Genomic DNA, 19,550 nt, shown 5'->3' on the forward strand with positions numbered 1-19,550 from the left:
GGAAAGGTGAGTTGGTTCATTAGCTTGAAATGAACCACATACGGAGTTCAGTCAGAGACTGATGGATGATGCTCAAAAAGGCATCTGCAAATTTGCTGATAACACCACAGTTGTTGGTAGAATCTCAGATGACAAAGGGGCATGTGTGAGTGAGGTAAATCAGCTGGATGAGTGGTGTCACAACAAGATTCTTCAACTTAACATCATCAAGACTTATGAGTTGATTGTGGACTTCAGGAGAGAGAAGACAGGAGAACAGACTAATCAAATTGAGGTGGCAGTGGTGGAAAGAGTGAACAGCATCAAATCCCTGGGCAACAACATCTAGGAGGATCTATCCTGGACCCAACACATCGATGCAAACATAAAGAAGGACCAAAAGTGGCTCTATTATATTAGGAGGAGGAAAGGACTCTTGCAAATTTATATAACGGTATGGAGAAGAGCATTCTGACTCATTGCATCACAGCCTGGCATGGACCCTCCAATGCACAGGATTACGTGAGGGTGCAGAGGAACTTGATAAAAAAACATTGTGTTTTTTAGCTGCTCTGGTTGCAGAGGTCAATTTTCACCAGTGCTGAGCTGGTAAAAACATTTGAGGGCAGTTCACATCTGGAAGAAGGTCCTCCCTGAGGAAACTCTACTTTGTGTGGTCAGAGTGCTTTAAAAATGTGCCAAAAATGCCGAGATTTCACACCAGGCCAAGGCAGTTAATTGCAAGTAGGAAACTCACTGATGTGTTACAAGCAACTGTAAAGCATTTGATGGAATATTATGTGTGACCTAAAGTCTCTCAGCTACTTGTTGGTGTAGTGTGGAGGTGATAATGGATTGGGTTGCTTGGTTTACTTGGAGATTAAATGACATAAGCGTGCAGTTATGGACCAAGTGCGGAGGGACAGACACTGATCTGGATGAACAGCTTACTGACATTTAATAAGAACTGCATTAGAATTAAAGGAAAAACAGTCAATGTTAGGCTAACAGGGTCATTAACTGAACTCTCAAACAGAAAGCTCACACTGACACTGCAGATCGGAAGCAGTAACTGAATACTGCTCCTTTACCGTGTCAATCTAAGCTGTAGTCTTTTTTCCCAGGACGGGGATGAAGGTAATCAGGGAGCGTAGACCTTACTGTGCTTTTGGCCAAGTCTCAATGAGACTGAAACGAGAGGAAGAGAGTTAAAAATGCAATGCAACGCTAATTAGCTCAAACATGCATACTCACGCGTGCTATTGCAGAACCTGCTCTGCAGCCCACCTGCAAGGGTGCACAGTCCCGATGGTAGGATCCGTGGTTGTGGTATTATGACTGTGAAGAGCATTCGGGACAATTGTTCCTCTGAAAGAGAATTCCCCATTACTAAAATCAGGCATAACTCCCTGGGACATCCCCTAATACTCAGGGCAGGGATGTCTCCCTGGGAGCATTCACCATCCTCATACTACTCTTGCTGCTTCTGGGCCACGGCATCTGCTTCCTGGTCTTCTGCCTCCAGGTCCTTTCTGTTCGCCCAGCACCAGGTGTTCTCTTCTGCAGCATGCCTCACACTACTCTACAATGCCCCCTGTGCTCCCAAAGACAGAGGGATCTCATCTCCTAGAGACAGACAGCATGCTTCACCATTATCCTCATGCTCATGCATTGTGCCCTAAGTCTGGCTGCTACTCTCATCGTGAAGTCCATTCTGTGTGGCCAGACAGTACCCCAGCAGTTACACTGAGAACTTGCTGCAAGTTGGGCTTTTTCGATTCAGTGTCATCTGCCCAAATATGTGGGAAATATGTCCTGCCTGAAAAAGACAAGGCAGTCTGACTGTTTATCACCCAGTCATTCAACTCCCAGGCATTTACAATGTAATGGGAAGTATCATTGATAGTGCTCTCCAGCAGCACTCACTCACTCTGCTCACAAATATCCAGAGCATTTAGAAACTGGAAATGTGGCTGCACTCAGTGGTTGCCTGTGCTCGTGGGAAGTTAATGACACTGGCCAATCCTAGTGCATGAGATGTCAACAATTCTTCACTGAGATAGCAAAAATAATGTCATTCCTCAATGAGGACAGTCTTGCTGACCCCTCTGAGATGAATAGCAAGCTGAGAGTGTCAACAGTGATAGACTGGAACACTCAACATGATCCAGAGGCCAGAGAATTGAGAATAATTGTGACCTTACCCTCCACAGGGAGAACAGTCCAGGATGAGAATGTAACTGAGGATTGTCCCCTCAACTTCACATCTCAGTTACCACCATCCTTAGAAAACCCAAGTCTGTGAAGGCACTGTTCACCAAATGGATCTATGCAGAATCTAGCGCCTCTGAAGTCTGTTTATACATATGGTCTCCACAGATGGAAGCTTTCTGTGCTGTCTGCCCCTCCTGTCCTGACCCTTCCATAGCTGCTTACAGCTTTCATCCCAAAGCCTTCAGCAGGGTGTGTTATTGCAACTGCAGATGCCTGGCCTTATTTCAAGATCGACACGTTTCACTTGGAAACAAGTTAGTTTGGGTAAAATCAGTCCAGCATCACACATAACTGAAGGAGACAGTGCTACGTGATCCAAATTTCTAGGTACTCGTTATTTATCTGAGTCCATTTAACAATAATCTGTCTCCACCTCTCCCAAACAACACTGTGGGTGTACTCTCCCTTTTGCAAGGGGAGAATTCTAAAGATCACCAGCCACCCTCATAATGTGGAGAGTCAATTGATAACATGTGATGGTGGTGGGAATTTTGGATAAAAAAGCTAATTATCTTAAGTGCTTAGAGCCCTTGAGCACTTGTTTAATGAAATTATAAATATTGCTTTAGCCTGCAAATTTAGAGAGGCAGGCAAGATTCTGGCAAAAGAAGTTGAGGGAGGCTGGCCACCTGTGCACTTTAATAAGTGCTGTGGCTTTCTACAAAGTCTGTTCAATGGCAGAGAGACTGCAGCCATGAGGCATCCATCACTTCACATGAGGTAAATTCTTTACCGCGGTCAATATGTATCCCTGGCCTATTGGTCTCACCTTAGTAACACCAATAAATTCTAGGTGGTACTTCTTAGCCTTATTAATTACCTGATTGATTTAGACAGAGCAGGCGAAGGATTGTGTTCCTGTAAGGTTAGGAGGGGCTGTTAGAGTGAGAACGAATGATAACATCACTGGCTTCTTGGTTACTCATTACAGTCTGTCATCTCTGGACATTTAGTTGTGTTGCATCGTATGTTCACTTGCTACAGTAAAAAGGAGTTCTCATTTAGAATTCTGAGTGATCTGTGTGGTGCCTCTCCCCTGTCACAGAGCTTTCTTTCCATGTCTATCAGTGCAATGATACCTACTGTATGTTGGAACTGTTATAAAGGGACCAAAACGTTGAAGTTTATATGTACACCGACCCATTTTTCTTTAGGTCTCATTGACAAACTTCTGCAGATATGCAGTGGAGAGTGTGTTGACTTGCATGACAGCCCGGTATGGAAACACCAATTCCTTTGAACGGAATATCCTACAAAGGGTAATGGATTCAGTGCAGTCCATCACAGGTAAAGCCATCCCAACCATTGAGCACATCTACATGAAACTCTGTCATAGAAAAGCATCATTAGAGACTTTCACCACCCAGGCCATGCTCTTTTCTCACAGTTGCCATCATGTAGAAGGTACAAGAGACTCAGGACTCACATCACCAGGTTCAAAAACAGTTACTACCCCTCAACCATCAGGCTCTTGAACAAAAGGGTTAATTACACTTATTTGCCCATCCATTAAGATATTCCCACAACCAAAGATATAACTTAAAGGACTCTTTATCTTGTTATTTCATGTTCTCATTATTTATTGCTATTTATTTATATTTGCATTTGCACAGTTTGTTGTCTTCTGTACTCTAGTTGATCTTTCATTGATCTTGTTATGGTTACTATTCTATAGATTTGCTGAGTATGCCCACAGCAAAATGGCATATATGTATTTTGATAATAAAATTTACTTTGAACTTTGCTGTATCCCTGGCTGAGACCAACTAAAATTGTTAAGTTTAATAGCACAAGTCCTGGTTTGCTGTTGTTTATAGCATGTTAAGCAGGAAAGCAAATAGACCGATGCCCAGTCCATAATCTGTGCTTAAGCGACCCATGTCTTTGAAACTTGGGTCGTGCAGTGAGACCAAGCTAATCACAACTTGTATAGCAATTATTTTTGTTTCATTCAAGGGATGTGGGCTTGACTGGCTGACCCAGAATGTAATTCCCCATCCCAAGTTGTCCTTGAGAAGGTACTGACAAGCTACCTTCTTGAACTACTGCAGTGTTGAGGTGCAAGTTTGCCTACAATACTGTTTGGGAGAGAGCTTAGGGATATCGACCAGTGACATTGAGGAAGCAGCAGCATCAAAAGTAGATTTAATATCACTGGCATTTGTCGTGAAATTTGTGGTTTTGCACCAGCAGTCCATTGCAATACTGAATCATAAAAATCTATAAATTACAATAAGTATGTATTGTATATAAAAATACATTAAAGAAGTAGTGGAAAAAGAGAAGAGAAGTATTGAGGTAGTATTCATGGGTTCACTGTCCATTCAGAAATCTGATGGTAGAGGGGAAGAAACTGCTCCTCAGACATTGAGTGTGTGCCTTACGACTGACTCTTGTACATCTTGATTGTAGCAATGAGAAGAGGGCATGTCCTGGATGACTGGGGGGGGGGGGGGTTGGTACTTAATGATTGATGCCATCTTTTTGAAGGTATCCTCAATACTATGGAGAATAGTACCATAATGAAGTTTGCAACTTACGAGGGGTGATTGATAAGTTTGTGGCCTAAGGTAGAAGGAGTCAATTTTTGAAAACCGAGCACATTTATTTTTCAACATAGTCCCCTCCTACATTTACACACTTAGTCCAGTGATCGTGGAGCATACAGATCTTGGACCTCCAGAAAGTGCCCACAGCAGGGGTGATTGATAAGATCGTGGCCTGAGGTGGAATGAGTTATACAGTTCTTGCTATGTGCACATGCAGTTCAACTTCTTGAGTGATTATGCAGCAAGTGTGAACTTAATAACATCTCCTTCTACCTTAGGCCACGAACTTATCAATTGCCACTCGTACATCAGCTCTTTCCAAGCCTTTGCAGTGGCTGCTCCATACCAGATGGTGATGCAACTGGTTAGAATGCTGTCCATGGTACATCTGTAGAAATTTGTGCATGTCTTCGGTGACCTGCAGCAGTTAGAAAAAGCAATATACAGTATTTCCAGGTCAGAATAGTGTGTGCCTTGGAAGGCAACTTCTAGGCAGTGTTGAGTGTTCCTTAATTTGGCCTGATAATTGTAGCATATTCTGAATAGGCAGTTTTGCAGAAGGAGGAGTCCAGTAGGAATAGTAAAGTCAGCAGAAAGTACACACTTTCCAAATTGTGCCTTAATTGGAAGTGCATCTTCCTGCCTTGGGATATCGTAAGATCTTTGAAATTTATGGTAGAAGTGGTGTGCTATGTTTTGTTTTACATATGAAAGTTCTAAATTTTAATTTAGAGAAGTGGAAAATTTGCATATATTTATATTCGGTCAGGTCATCCCCTCTTGTAACTATTTCTCTCTTTATAACAGTGTAATGGTTTTCCTCCTTGCTTAAAAGAAGCATGAGTCTGCTTTCACATTTCCCAAAGGCACAACGTCCATTCACGTTCTCCTGTTTATGGAACATTCTTCACCTCCTCGCAGGTCTAGGAGACATATGATCCCCTTGAACTCTGTGAAATAGAGGGCCAGCTATATCAGTTTTGCAAGAAATGGGTGTGCCCAGCCCTAAAGACTTTAAATTCAATAAGAGTTGGACCATGCATCTTATTCAATCATCAGGTCATTCTGCAGGTCCTAGGTAAAAAATGTTAACGTAGCAGTGTGGGGTGTGTGTAAGATACCTGCTTTAAGCTATATGTGAAAATTGTAAAGGCCATGATTTATCTTTTGATGGACAACATCCCATGCACCATCAATCTACAGGCCATGACACTCAGGGACTTAGGTTATATTATTAACAATTTTTGTGTCTGTATGTTTTACTGCTATCGTACTTTTATGTGCTATGTGTGCCTTACGCTGTTTTTGACTGCTGGTATTGTCATTATATCTTGGCCCCATAGGAATGCTGTTTCATTTGGCAGTATTCACGTGTATGGTTGAATGACAACTAACCTTGAACGTGAACTTAAACTTGAACTCATTGGCCTGTTAATGTCTTTTTTGTGTAGAAAGTTTTGTGTTGAAAACTCTAATTCAAGCAGAAGGTACATTTCTGTCCATAATTTAAAATAATGATTGACAGTGCAAGGATACCACTAAATGAAAAGTGCCACAACTGATTAAACTGTCTCAATGTTATGACTTTCTAAGTTGACAGTGATCAAGAGTGTGGCCGTGATTTATGCTCTGGAAGCCATAAGCAAATTAGTTGTGTTCCATTCAAATATAATTGCTTCAGATTACACGTTTGTTCCTTTATCCCAATAGTGATGTTCAGCAGTACATCCCTGTGATTAATGTTGCTATGGCCTCATTAGGATGGTTCTTGGGGAACAATGACAGTTTGTAGGAAAGAAACACCATTATTCCTGGTCTATCCACAGACATGTCAGGAAATGTAGAGGAGGCTTGACCCATACACAGAGCAGCGGAGATAATTTAGCATTGAGCGATCACTTTAATTATAAATTGCAAAATAATAAGCCGCGAGGGGCCACAAAATGAGAGAGAATGAATACTTAACATAACGAGGCAACAAGGTAACCTCTACTTCCTTAGGAGTTTCTGGAGATTTGGCACGACATCTAAAAGTTTGAAAACTTCTATAGATGTGTAGCAGAGAGCAATGTTCCCTCTAATTTGCAGTGACCAGTATGTGCAAAAGTCTTGTGCTGTGTAATTTTTTTGCCCAGTGACACAGTGTGTGTGCTCTGAATTTTGAAGTGGAAGTAAACCTGAAGCTAACCTAAGGATAATAAACTAACAAGTCCAGTTTGTTGTTCATTGTTTAAAAGAAATATAATAATACACATCAATAAGTCTTGTGTCTTACAGACTATACAACAGCATGTAATAATCTCAATTTTTTCACGTTATTAAAGTTGTTTGAAATGGTCAAACAAAACTTATAAAATGACAAAGCTTGCTGACAAAATACCTTGATAGGTATTTTATTTGGAAATTATTGCATACAGCACAGATTTTGTAGCTTAATTACATAAGAGACATAAAATTGAACAAGATATTGAACATATGTAAGTTGCTTAGTCATTTTTTCTCTCTCCTGTCTTTGGCACTTGACTGTTCTTTGTAAACTCTATCAAGACTAATAAATAGTTGACTATTTATTGCACAAGCAAACTGAATGACTTCAAACTTGCAGATGAAAACACACATCTCCGTGATCAGAAGGTTTGTTTTTCAGGGGATGTATTCAGTGGTTTCACTCTGCCTTCTTTACTTTCATGTAGTCGAAGACAGTGTTTTAATTTGATAAATATTAATCAAAAGTGTTTCATTAATCTGAGATGACTGAAAAATGGCATATCCCGGTGTCAAAAAGGATAGCATGGGGCTTTGGGCTGTAGAATTTCCACACGCCTGCACGGTGACAGCTGCGAACATGCAAGGTCTGCTACCAGCTGCAGAGTGATATATTACAAGAACTAAAAGCAGGTTAGGTGATGAAATCTGGTTAATATGTCACAACTTGAAATATCACTTTAATATGTTGAAATATAGTTAACATGCCAATGAGGTAGAGGGTGACAACTTCTTGTGTGCAGATTAAGTTCCTTTGTGCATTAATAGCAAAAGATGTGTGCATGCGCACATCCTAGAGAGAACATTGGTGGAGAGTATATTGATTGGCTGCGTCACAGACTGCTATGGAAACACCAATGCCCTTGAATGGAAAATCCTAGAGGAAAGTAGTGGATATGGCCCAGTCCATCACAGGTAAAGCCCTCCCAACTATTGAGCACATCTACATGAAATACTGTCGTAGAAAAGCAGCATCCATTTACAGGGACTTCTGCCAAACAGCACATGCTCTCTTCTTGCTGCTGCCATCGAGAAGAAAATCTAGGAGCCTCAGGACTCTCAGCACAAGTTCAGGAACAAGTTATTATTCCTCAGCCATCAGGCTCTTGAATCAAAGAGGATAACTTCACTCTACTTTACCCATCATGACATGTTCCCACAATGAATGGACTCACTTTCAAAGACTCTTCATTTCATGTTCACAATATTTATTGCTTTTTTTTATTATTATTTCTCTCGCTTTGTATTTGCACAGTTTTTGTCTTCTGTTCTCTGGTTGAATTCTAAAGTTGAGTGGTCTTTCATTGGCTCTGTTATGGTTATTATTCTATAGATTTAATGAGTATGCCCACAAGAAAATGAATCTGGGGTTGTATATGGTGACATATATAGTATGTACTTTTATAATAGATTTACTTCGAACTTTTTAACTGAAGGCTAAGAATGACTGGTTGAAACTGACTGGTTTTTATGGGTGAACAAGAACTGTGGATCAAAGTTGGGTTGGGTTTAAATAGGCTGCAGATGATGTGTTTGAAATGAGTGACATGTCTCCTGTTAGCTGGATTGAGACTGGTAGGTGCCTGCCTCTGCAGGCCTGACAATGCAGCTTTCCTGTTGTTGCTCAAATTACTCCCCGGTGTGCTATGTGCCAATCCTGACTGTAGTATGCATCATTCTTAAATTAATATTTTTACAGGAAATATTAGACTCCAAATTATTCTTCCGCAGTTTGACAGTGATTTGCATTTGTTGTTGCAGAGAGCATGTTTAAACATCCATTATGAATGGATGAGTTGAAGTGAGTTTAAAGATAGCATTCACTCTGGTTGTAACTTGTCTCACATATTAGATAGGTTTTCTTGTACCACAGATGCAACTTCAGATGTGAAAAACAAATGATCTTCTTTCTGCATCTATTCTGCATTTCTTGCAGAAGGTGACAGCACTGAACCAGGAAGAGGGTGAGGAATGACAAATTGACAAGAAAAGCAGTTGAAGCAACATCTAAGAGGATGTTAAGCTATTTTCAATTATTAAAGGTTTAGATAATTACACTTCATAATGATATGATGAGTAATTCAGTTATATCACATATTAATCATGTTCAAAGTACATTAAGTAGTATTACATACAATCTATGCCGGCAATGCTTAGTTATTAACTTTTGACAGAAGTGTATCAAATTCAACAGAGAGCAACAGGGAAGCAAAACAATTAGATTTGATTAGATTAGATTCAACTTTATTGTCATTGTGCCAAGTGCAGATACAAAGCCAATGAAATGCAGTTAACATCTGACCAGAAATGCAAACAATAGTGTTATTTACAAAATAGCTGCGAATAAAAAGTGCTACAGCACACAAATATAAACGTACTGAGACAGTACAATATGGGTGCAATACTATTTAGCGCTGTGATGTGAGGTTCAGCAGGGTCACAGCCTCAGGGAAGAAGCTCTTCCTGTGCCTGCTGGTGCGGGAGTGGAGGCTCCTGTCGCGCCTACCGGATGGGAGGAGAGTAAAAAGTCCATGGTTAGGGTGAGATGCATCCTTGATAATGCTTTTTGCCAAGCCCAGGCAGCGTTTATGGTAGATGTTATCAATGGTGGGCAACTGGGTGCTGATAATCTGCTGGGCAGTTTTCACCACATGCTGGAGTGCTTTGCGGTCCAATACGGGACAATTGCCATACCACACTGAGATGCAGTTGGTGAGTATGCTCTCAATGGTACAGGAGTAAAAGTCTGTCAGTATCCTGGGACAGAGGTGAGCTTTCTTGATGCTCCGCAGGAAATAAAGGCGCTGTTGTGCCTCTTTTATCAGGATGGAGGAGTTCAGGGACTGGGTGAAATCCTCGGAAATGTGGACATCAAGAAATTTGAAGTTTGATACATGCTTCACTACAGCTCAATTGATGTAGATGGGGACGTGAGTGCGGCTTCTATCATGCCTGAAGTCCACAATGATCTCCTTGGCCTTCTGGGTGTTAAAGGCCAAGTTGTTGTCGGCACACCACGCTGCCAAGTGCTGGACCTTGTCCCTGTACGCTGTCTCGTCATCCCCTCTGATCAGGCCAACCACCGTGGTGTCGTCTGCGAACTTGATTATGGAGTTAGAATCATGTACAGGAGTGCAGTCATAGGTGAAAAGGGAGTACAGAAGAGGGCTCAGCACACAGCCTTGAGTCACGCTGGTGTTCAGGGTGAGAGTGGAGGAGGAGAGGTTGTCTAACTTAACTGATTGGAGTCTGTTAGTCAGAGGAATGAGCTGATACCAAGCTGGCAAAGTTTAGCAATCAGCTTGGAGGGGGTAATAGTATTGAATGCCGAACTAAAGTCAATGAACAGCATTCTGACGTAAGAATTGGAGCTGTCCAGGTGGGTCAGGGCAGAGTGAAGTGCTGTGGAGGTGGCGTCCTCTGTTGACCTGTTGGTGCGATAGGCGAATTGATGGGGGTCAAGGGTAGTGGGCAGACAGGATTTCAGATGTGATAGAACCAGTCTCTCAAAAAAGGACTTTGCAATGATGGGGGTGAGTGCAACTGGGTGGAAGTCATTCAGGCCCGTGGTAGTGGAATGCTTCAGCACTGGCACGATGGTGGTGATCTTGAAGCTTGTGGGGACAACTGCCTGGGCCAGAGACAGATTAAAAATGTCTGTGAAGACCCCGGCCAACTGCCCTGCACAGACTCTGAGCACGTGGCCAGGTATTCCATCCAGACCAGCTGCCGTCCGTACATTCACCCTGCTCAGGGTGGCACAAACATCGGAGGTGGAAAGTGAGAGAGGCAGTTCACCAGGTGGAAGATCTGCTTTGAGGGTGACCTCCTTGTTCTCTCAGTCAAAGCGAGCGTAGAAGTAATTGAGCTCATCAGGGAGGGAAGCAGAGCTGGAAGGGGGCATAGTACTAGGTGGTTTGAAGTCTGTAATGACCTGTATGCCATGCCACATGTGCTGGGGTCCGAGGAGTTGAAATGCTCCTCGATTCTTTGTTTGTTTATGTGTTTAGCCTGAGAGATTCCCCTCCTCAGGTTGGCCCTGGCTGAGCTGTAAGCCTCCTGGTCTCCAGACCTGAAGGTTGAATCTCTGGCTTTGACTTTTATCTGTTTTTGTGATATCACTCTATCTACACACTTGTTGATGTGCTCAAGGACAGAGTTGGTATATAAATCAATGTTAATCTGAGAGTCTGTGGTGGTATGGGAATAATGTGAGTATTGACAATAGGAAATGTCTAAAATGCTTAGCTATTCAAGCAGTATTTGTGGAACAGGAAATTGGGTGAATGTTTAAAGTCGACAACTTTAAATCAGAATGATTAATCGATATCTGCAATAATATAACCAAACGCCTCTGTTCAAATGAATTAAATGTTCATATCCTGTTTCCTAACAAAAACAGTCTGCATCATGTCTGCATCATATCTGCATGTTTTATCAAAATGCTGTTTCGAATGCAGTTGATATGTCTTTACTGAGAGACTTTCTGGGAGAACAGATATCACCTTGGATGTACAATCTGTACTACAGATTAAAATCATCTGTCAGGCTCATATGTCTAAAACCAAATTGGCAAAGTTTTATCCTGATATTAGTCCCTGGTGTGACAAATGCAAAGGAGGTGAGGCCTCCCTTATTCATATGTATTGGGCCTGTCCTACTTTGGAAAAATTTTGGAAAGATGTCTTTTTAACTTTTATCTTCTATATTAAATTGTCATTTGGAACCTGATCTTTTGATCGTTCTTTTCGGTATTTCTCAAGACTTTGACAAGCATTTGATCCCAGCTAAACGGTGAACATTGTCTTTTGCCTCTCTTTTAGCTTGATGTGCAGTACTCCTTAAGTGGAGAGATGTAGTTCCCCCTACCCATGTTCAATGGCTTAGGGATATTATGTCTTGTTTAGATCTTGAAAAGATTTACTGTTCACTTTTTAATTCAGACATAAAGTTCCATAAGGTGTGGGGACCTTACCTTGAATATTTTCATAATTCTCACCTAGATTGACAGGTGTTTTTATTTTTCTTCCCTTGATAGTCAGATCCTGCATTTCCAGCTTTCTTTGATTCTTTGAGTAGGTAGCAGGCTGCTTTATTATTATTATTATTATTATTCATTTCTCTTTTTACTAAAATACATGGTTCTGGGGTGATAAAAGTTTATCTCCAATGTCCTTTCAAATTTTTATACTTGTAATATAATGGTTGGCTTGGAGTTGGATAGTGAGTGGGTTGGGTGCTTTCCTTTCGAATTTTTCTTTTTTAATATGGGTGACTTGCTCATTTGTTAAGATATGTATTATTGCTATTTTTATCTGTATTGCAATGATCCTTCTATTTATACTATTGATTTTTTTCTTCTACACTGTAGTTTGTAGAAAATCATAAAGAAAATATTTTTTTAAAAAATCGTCTGCCTACCTTTGTGTTGGTATGGACAAAGTTATTGGGTGTTTTCTTATAAATAACTCTCTTTCCTTTACATTAAATTTCATTATATTTAAATTAAAGAAGGACAAAGCTGGAAACATCAGGAAGTCCAAGAAAATATCTTATTGATCGGATTTTTCCCCTTGCAGGAGTGACTGGGTGACATCATACTGTGTTTTGTTGAGCAATGACAGCTATAGTTGGGTCACTGTTAAGAATGGATCAGATGATATGGTGAGTGACAATATTCTGAATTAATTTATATGTGTAAAGATAGAAAAACTACATAAAGTTGTGTTGAACTAATGTAAATTAAAGGTAATTAGCATATACAAAGCATGAATGTGAAAGAAAGGAATGACTCATTTTGTGTAATATTCATTGGGGAAACACTGAAATTCTTTGCGTTGTAGTGAATTGTGGAGGAATCTTCTTCCTATCAGCCCCTCATCCAGGTGTTGTGCATTTAATATATCAGCAATAGTTGAATAAGATTGCAAATATATCGGTTGATTAAACATCCTTTGTTGTTTAAATATTTCATTATGGTTATATTGCACTAAATATGTGAGTGGAAAATGTTATCACGCTACTGCATCATTTATGTGCACCTCATTTAAAGGAAAAACGAGCTAAGACCCGTTTTCCTAGGCTCCCATCTTTTTCTTGCAATTAGTTTTAAGTTTTTGAGTTACAAAACTTAACAGTGACGACGAGGAAGTTTTAAACTAACCCGACATGACTACCCACCTACTGAAGCACAGTGAGACATTCAGGATAAACAAAAAAAGCACAGCGAGAAATAGTTAAGTTTTTTAAAAATGCCTAGCGAGAAACGGTTAAGTTTTTTTAAAAAAGCGTAGCATATCGGGAAGACAAAAATAAATGGAAGAGGAAAAGCTAAAAAGTCAAGTTGCAGTTTCAAAACGAGCTCTAATCTGCATGCTGTTGATGAAACATCTGATAACGATGAGAGAGACACAGGACTAGGTAGTTTTGAGATTTATAATGTGAAAACTAATAAGGGACAAGCAATGTGGCTTACACCAGAACTGAATTGTAAGTCAAATAAAATGGAATTGGACACTGGCTCAGATGTTACAGTCATTCCACAAAATGAGTTTGAACAGCGTTTGAAAGATACTGAACAGAAGCCTGCGGATATACAGTCAGTCAGTCAGTCAGTGGGTGCCGTCCCGAATCTGGGGTTGGCGGCTGTGCACCTCCATCTCTTCGATCTTGCGCTCTTTTTCTGGCCTCAGCATAACTCAACCCAGTCCATTGCCTCACATATGCAGATATGTGAGGCATTGCGGATATACAACTAAGAACATATAATGGAGAAAAGATAACTCTTGTGGGTATGACATTTGTAACAGTGAAAGACAACAACCAACATGCTTGTAAATGTAAAAACAGGAGGGCTAGTATTATGGAGCGTGATTGGTTGAGACAACTACAACTTGATCGGAGATTTATCCACCATTTGCATGGCACATGTCCTGTAATAGTCAACTGAAAGTGAATTAAGAAAGGTACTGGATGATGTCACGACTGTCTCTGTGCTGTACACCATGAACCAATGCCCAACAGAAGGTAAGCAAGTGTTGGTGCAATCTCGAGACCAAGAAAGGACATTAATATGCGGAGGACTCATGAAAATGACGAAAGCAGTGGTTAGACTACAACAGCTTTTGTAGGCAACATACCTCAGAAAGCTTGTGATATGTTAATCAAGTAGCTACTTGCGAAATGTGGCTTGGTTTTAAACTGGAAGAGAGTTCAAGGAGCTTCAGGAAAATTGCAAGCATTTGGTTTTTTGAGTATAAAGAACCAGAATCTAGTCTGTGACCAATGTCCAGTAACATTATTGCATGAACTTTACGTGGGAGATAAAAAGCTGCTTGTTAAAGTAGATGCAAAGGCCAAGGGCCAGTTGGATGAATGGAAGGCCAATGGAGTCAGTGGAGACATGAAAACAGAATTCATCAGATGATGTGAATGAGAAAACCAAAAGCACAGAGCAGGTCACTAAGGGGAGCAATAGAAGGATTAAAGAGAATATTCTAGTAAACTATATGCACCTTCCCAAGACCAAGAGGCACATCCTAGAATAGAAAAAAAAAGGAAAAGAAAGAGGAGGATGAAGAGGATAAATGAGACCTAATTTCTCGAGAAATTAGCAAAGTCAGATATACTCACAAGGAAACTAGAAGGAAAAGGAAAGCAAGAATAAGAATGGCAAGAAGTTGAAAAAGAGAGAAGAGATGGAGAGAAAGAATGTGTGAGAAAGAGAGAAGGAACATGAGAAAGAAAAAGAGCGGGTGCAAGAGTATGAGTGGGATTGGGACTATGAGCAAATCTGTGATATGGATCATGAGGCAACCAAAGATAAGGAAAGGGAGCATGGCCAAGAAAGGGATTGAGAACAGTATAAAGAGGGAGAAAGAAGACAGAACCACGAGAGAAGCAAGGATCAAAGTAGATCTAGAGAGGAAAGCTGAGAAAAGCAGAAGAAAATCTGCCAGAGCTGTCAGAACCATTCCTTGTAGTCTCAGATACAAGAGAGAATCTGCAGATGCTGGAAGTTCAAACAACACACACAAAATGCTGGAGGAACTCAGCAAGCTGGGCAGCATCTATGGAACTAAGTACAGTCGACATTTCGGGCCAAGACCCTTCAGCAGGACTGGAGAAAGAAAGATGAGGGGTAGAGTTAAAACAACACACATCAAAGTTTCTGGTGAACGCAGCAGGCCAGGCAGCATCTGTAGGAAGAGGCGCAGTCAACGTTTCAGGCCGAGACCCTTCGTCAGGACTAACTGAAGGAAGAGTGAGTAAGGGATTTGAAAGTTGGAGGGGGAGGGGGAGATCCAAAATGATAGGAGAAGACAGGAGGGGGAGGGATAGAGCCAAGAGCTGGACAGGTGATAGGCAAAAGGGGATACGCAAGTCTGAGTCAAAGTGTGGTCGAAAAGTTGAAGAGCCGAAGAAATTACAGATGGGGAGCAGTGAGAGATGGTTTCACTGAACTCCCGTCGAAGAGAGGATCTAAACTTCTTTGGTGTAGGCATCACCGGAAGAGGCTTCGCAGTAGTGAATTTAAACGCAAACAACAGGAATTCTGCAGATGCTGGAAATTCAAGCAACACACATCAAAGTTGCTGGTGAACGCAGCAGGCCAGGCAGCATCTGTAGGAAGAGGTACAGTCGACGTTTCAGGCCGAGACCCTTCGTCAGGACTAACTGAAGGAAGAGTGAGTAAGGGATTTGAAAGTTACAGATGCTGCCTGGCCTGCTGCGTTCACCAGCAACTTTGATGTGTGTTGCTTGAATTTCCAGCATCTGCAGAATTCCTGTTGTTTGGGTAGAGTTAAAAGGTGGGGGAAGGGAAAGAGAAGCACAGGGTGATAGGTGAAACCAGGAGGGGAAGCGATGTCACAGTCCTGATCGGTTATTCCCTAGTTTCCTCTAATTTCCTTTGATTGTGCCACGGTTCCAACCGTTAATTTCCCAATTGCTTCTAATTTTTTTTGATAACGGCACACCTGGTTTCCATCAGGACCTGCAATATAAGAACCCCGGCGTTTCAAACCTTAGTTGCCAGATTGTTGGTCTTTTTCCTGTGTGTTAACTAATGTTTCCAGACCGCTTAGAACCGTAAGTTCTAAGCTCCAGTTTCAAGGTTTACCTATGAGATTCTGTCTCTCTGAGTCAAGGCTCCGTGTCAAGGCTCTGTATCAAGATCCCTCCTGTTTGCTGTTCGGCGTTTACGCCCGTGTAAGCATCCTAACTCAATCTCCGTGCCTGTGTCCTGCACTTGGGTTTGCCTCATTTGTTCCATTGCAACAAGGGATGAAGTAAATAGGTTCGAAGTTGTCTGGTGAAAGAGAAACAGGCTGGAGAGGGGGGTGTCTGACAGGTGGCCATAGAAGATCATGGAAGAAAGAAAAAGGGGGAGGAACATCAGAGGGAGGCAATGGGCAGGCAAGGAGACAGGGTGAGAGAAGGAAAAGGGGATGGGGAATGGTGAAGGAGAAGGCAGGGGGGGCATGACTGGAATTTTGAGAAATCGATGTTTATACCATTAGGTTAGAGGCTACCCAGACGGAATATAAGGTATTATTCCTCCACCTGAGTGTGGCCTCATTGCGACAGTAGAGGAGGCCATAGATTGACATATCAGAGTGGGAATGGGAAGTGGAATTAAAATGTGTGGCCACTGGGAGATCCCACTTCTTCTGACAGACAGAGAGTAGGTGATCAGCGAAGTGGTATCCCAATCTATGTCAGGTCTCACCGAAGTACAGGAGGCCACACAGGGAGCACTGTACACAGTATATGACCCCAACAGATTCCTTCCAGGTGAGGTGACACTTCACCTGTGACTGTTTAGGGCCCTGAATGGTAGTGAGGGAGGAGGTGTAGGGGCAGGTATAGCACTTGTTCCGCTTGCAAGGATAAGTGCCAGGAGGGAGATCAGTGTGGAGGGATGAAAGGACAAAGGAATCACATAGGGAGCAATCCTTGTGGAAAGCAGGAAGTGGGGGGAAAGATGTGCTTGGTGATGGGATCCCGTTGGAGATGACAAAAGTTTCAGGGAATTATGTGCTGGGTGCAGAGGCTGGTGGGGTGGTAGGTGAGGACAAGAGGAAGTATATTTTGATCTTTATACACAGTAGTGTAAAAACATGGTATTGTGGAAACTTGCAATTGGGCAATACTTGCTTCTTTCAATGGGTTCACTCTTGTGAAACAAAGTAGTGTACAGAGCCCATAGAATAGAGTACATTGCTGCCAAGTGCAAAACAAAAAAAAATAAGGTGGTTTTAATTTACAGAGAACCTTTTGAGAGAAACAGGAGGAGACCATTGAGCACAGCCATCAAAGGATTGTGGTTTCATGTGGTGGAGATTGGGAATTGTGGGCTCCAGCTACAGGGATGCAAGTTACAATTAGCTAGATGAGCTGGGAAAATCGAAGATTGGTAGTTAGCTGGGAGGGATGAACGGGAAGTCTGTAATATGGTGATACAAGGGGTGTCAGTCAGTTGGAGGAGGGATGCTCAGCAAATTGGTGATGGGTCAGTAGATGGGTAGATTAATGGACTTGGCTGGAGGGCCGATTATCGTGTATATGTGTGAGAGAGAGAGAGAGAGAGAGAGAGAGAGAATGTGTGTACCTGTGTAGGGGAGGAACCTGAGGAAGAGTTATATAATTTTACTTAAAGAAGACCAGCAGTACTGTGTATTGCACTGTACTGCTGCTAAAAAAAAAACAAATTTCATGACGTATGTGAGTGATGATAAATCTGATTCTGATATGGGTCTCGATTGTGGACTGAGAGTGGGAGGGGGCAGGGAGAAAGGAGAGGGGAGGGAGCGGGAAGCATCAGAGAGACGTTCTATAATGCTCAATAAATCAATTGCTTGAAAATGTCCTTAACCTGTGTCTCAGGGCTGGCTGTGTCTGCACCCACGCTACCCCCCACCTTAGCACACCTTCTCTGCCACCTGTCCCACACTCCTCCCACAGTGCTTCACCTTTGCCATTCCCAACATCCTTTGTTCCCGCCGGATTTGCAGACTTGCTCTCTGCTCCACGTTGACAAATACAGTACTGTGCAAATGTCTTAGGTACCCTAGATATATTTATGTGCTTAAGAATGTTGCACAGTACTGTAATTTGTGATAGGATTCATAATTAGCAGAAACAGCCCTATAAATAATTTACTAAATGCAAAGTCTTATTTTATTCTTCTTTTAGCCACATCAGAAAAGAGAAACTGAGGGATTGGTTTTACTTGCAAAGTCTCAGTCCTTAAAAATAATTGAAGTCCATTTTTCCAAATTAGCTACAAAAGTAGATTTTAAGCATGTTGTGATTTTATGACTTCAGCCTTAATACAAACATTGCAGTGTACTGCCAAAAGAAGTTAGTTAAGTGTTACAGCTTATTTATTTTCTTGTTTGCTGTCCAAGAAATTTATTTCAGTGCATTGGGCTGCTGAATTTCTAGTTGACATCTTATTTGCTGGATGCCAGAGATCCCTTGGAGTTGGTGCCAGCATAAAGCTGGCCTCCACACCACAGAGATTACTGGAGTTTTATAGCAGCTTTCTCCAAGGTCAGAAGCAAGCCACATCACTACAGCAGTTGATGCAAGTTATTTGGATCATTATGTCATTCTTTGGGAGAATACCTTCACGATTACAAATTATCCATGAAGTGGTAACTTCTAAAATCAAAATTGGTTCAGCAAGGTCTTGTGATGGGGACTTTCCCTGGAAATTAAGATATCTTTAACAGTGATGAACAGTTCAGTATCTGCTAGTGATACCAGTACACCAGGCATTTGCTGAACTGGAGAAATCATGAGAGGTCTGACCAGCCCACAGCAGGCGAAAAGGAATTTTCACTCTAGGAAACTGGATCATAATCTTAACACACATCTGTTACAGTTGCTTTTGCCTACATACTGTTGCAGTTTCTTACAGATTTTAAAATGTTATGCTGCATTTTTATTCCGCTCTTTTTTGGTCACTCATTTTATCTTCTCAGATATTTCCAGCGAATCAAGAGAAAGAGATTCCTGTGCTGAATGAGTTCCCTGCTCCAATAGTTGCTCGTTTTATTAGAATAAACCCTCGTAGTTGGCATGAGGATGGTGACATCTGCATGAGAGTGGAGATCCTGGGCTGTCCCATGCCAGGTAAAATTTGGTTCTGGCACTGTACAGTAAGTCGTAGAATTATAATTGCATGCTTTCAATTAGTAATTTAAATAATAATTTCATGGAAGAGTGTAACCAAACCATCATGCTTTGATTGACAAGGTTTTAGACGCTATATCCTGTGCATGGCTATTGAAGCTGAGAGGAATATGAATCACCATCTTGCAGCAGACTTGAAAGGAGGAGACCTTTGGACTTCTCTTCCTCAGAAAACATTCAGTGAAGGTATTCAGTGTTGGCACTGGTGTTATTTGGAGTTCAAGATCTATGGGTCAGAAAGCAAACTTGATGAGCAGGATTACCCATGAACACTTAGAATAA

At 41.5% G+C, this 19,550-nt stretch overlaps 1 protein-coding gene across 2 annotated transcripts in view; it reads left to right on the forward strand.

Annotated features, from left to right (window-relative positions):
* Positions 1-19,550, forward strand: part of cpxm2 (carboxypeptidase X (M14 family), member 2) — a 212,292-nt gene that overhangs the window by 92,544 nt on the left and 100,198 nt on the right. The window contains exons 5-7 of one of the 2 annotated variants that reach the window (XM_072239466.1): positions 12,647-12,731; positions 19,058-19,208; positions 19,332-19,454. In XM_072239466.1, coding sequence (XP_072095567.1) covers positions 12,647-12,731; positions 19,058-19,208; positions 19,332-19,454 — 359 coding nt within the window. The remainder of the gene's footprint in view (positions 1-12,646; positions 12,732-19,057; positions 19,209-19,331; positions 19,455-19,550) is intronic. The other variant, XM_072239467.1, reaches the window with a different exon arrangement.

Source organism: Mobula birostris, chromosome 21 (assembly GCF_030028105.1).
Source record: "Mobula birostris isolate sMobBir1 chromosome 21, sMobBir1.hap1, whole genome shotgun sequence".
NCBI classification, from domain to species: domain Eukaryota; kingdom Metazoa; phylum Chordata; class Chondrichthyes; order Myliobatiformes; family Myliobatidae; genus Mobula; species Mobula birostris.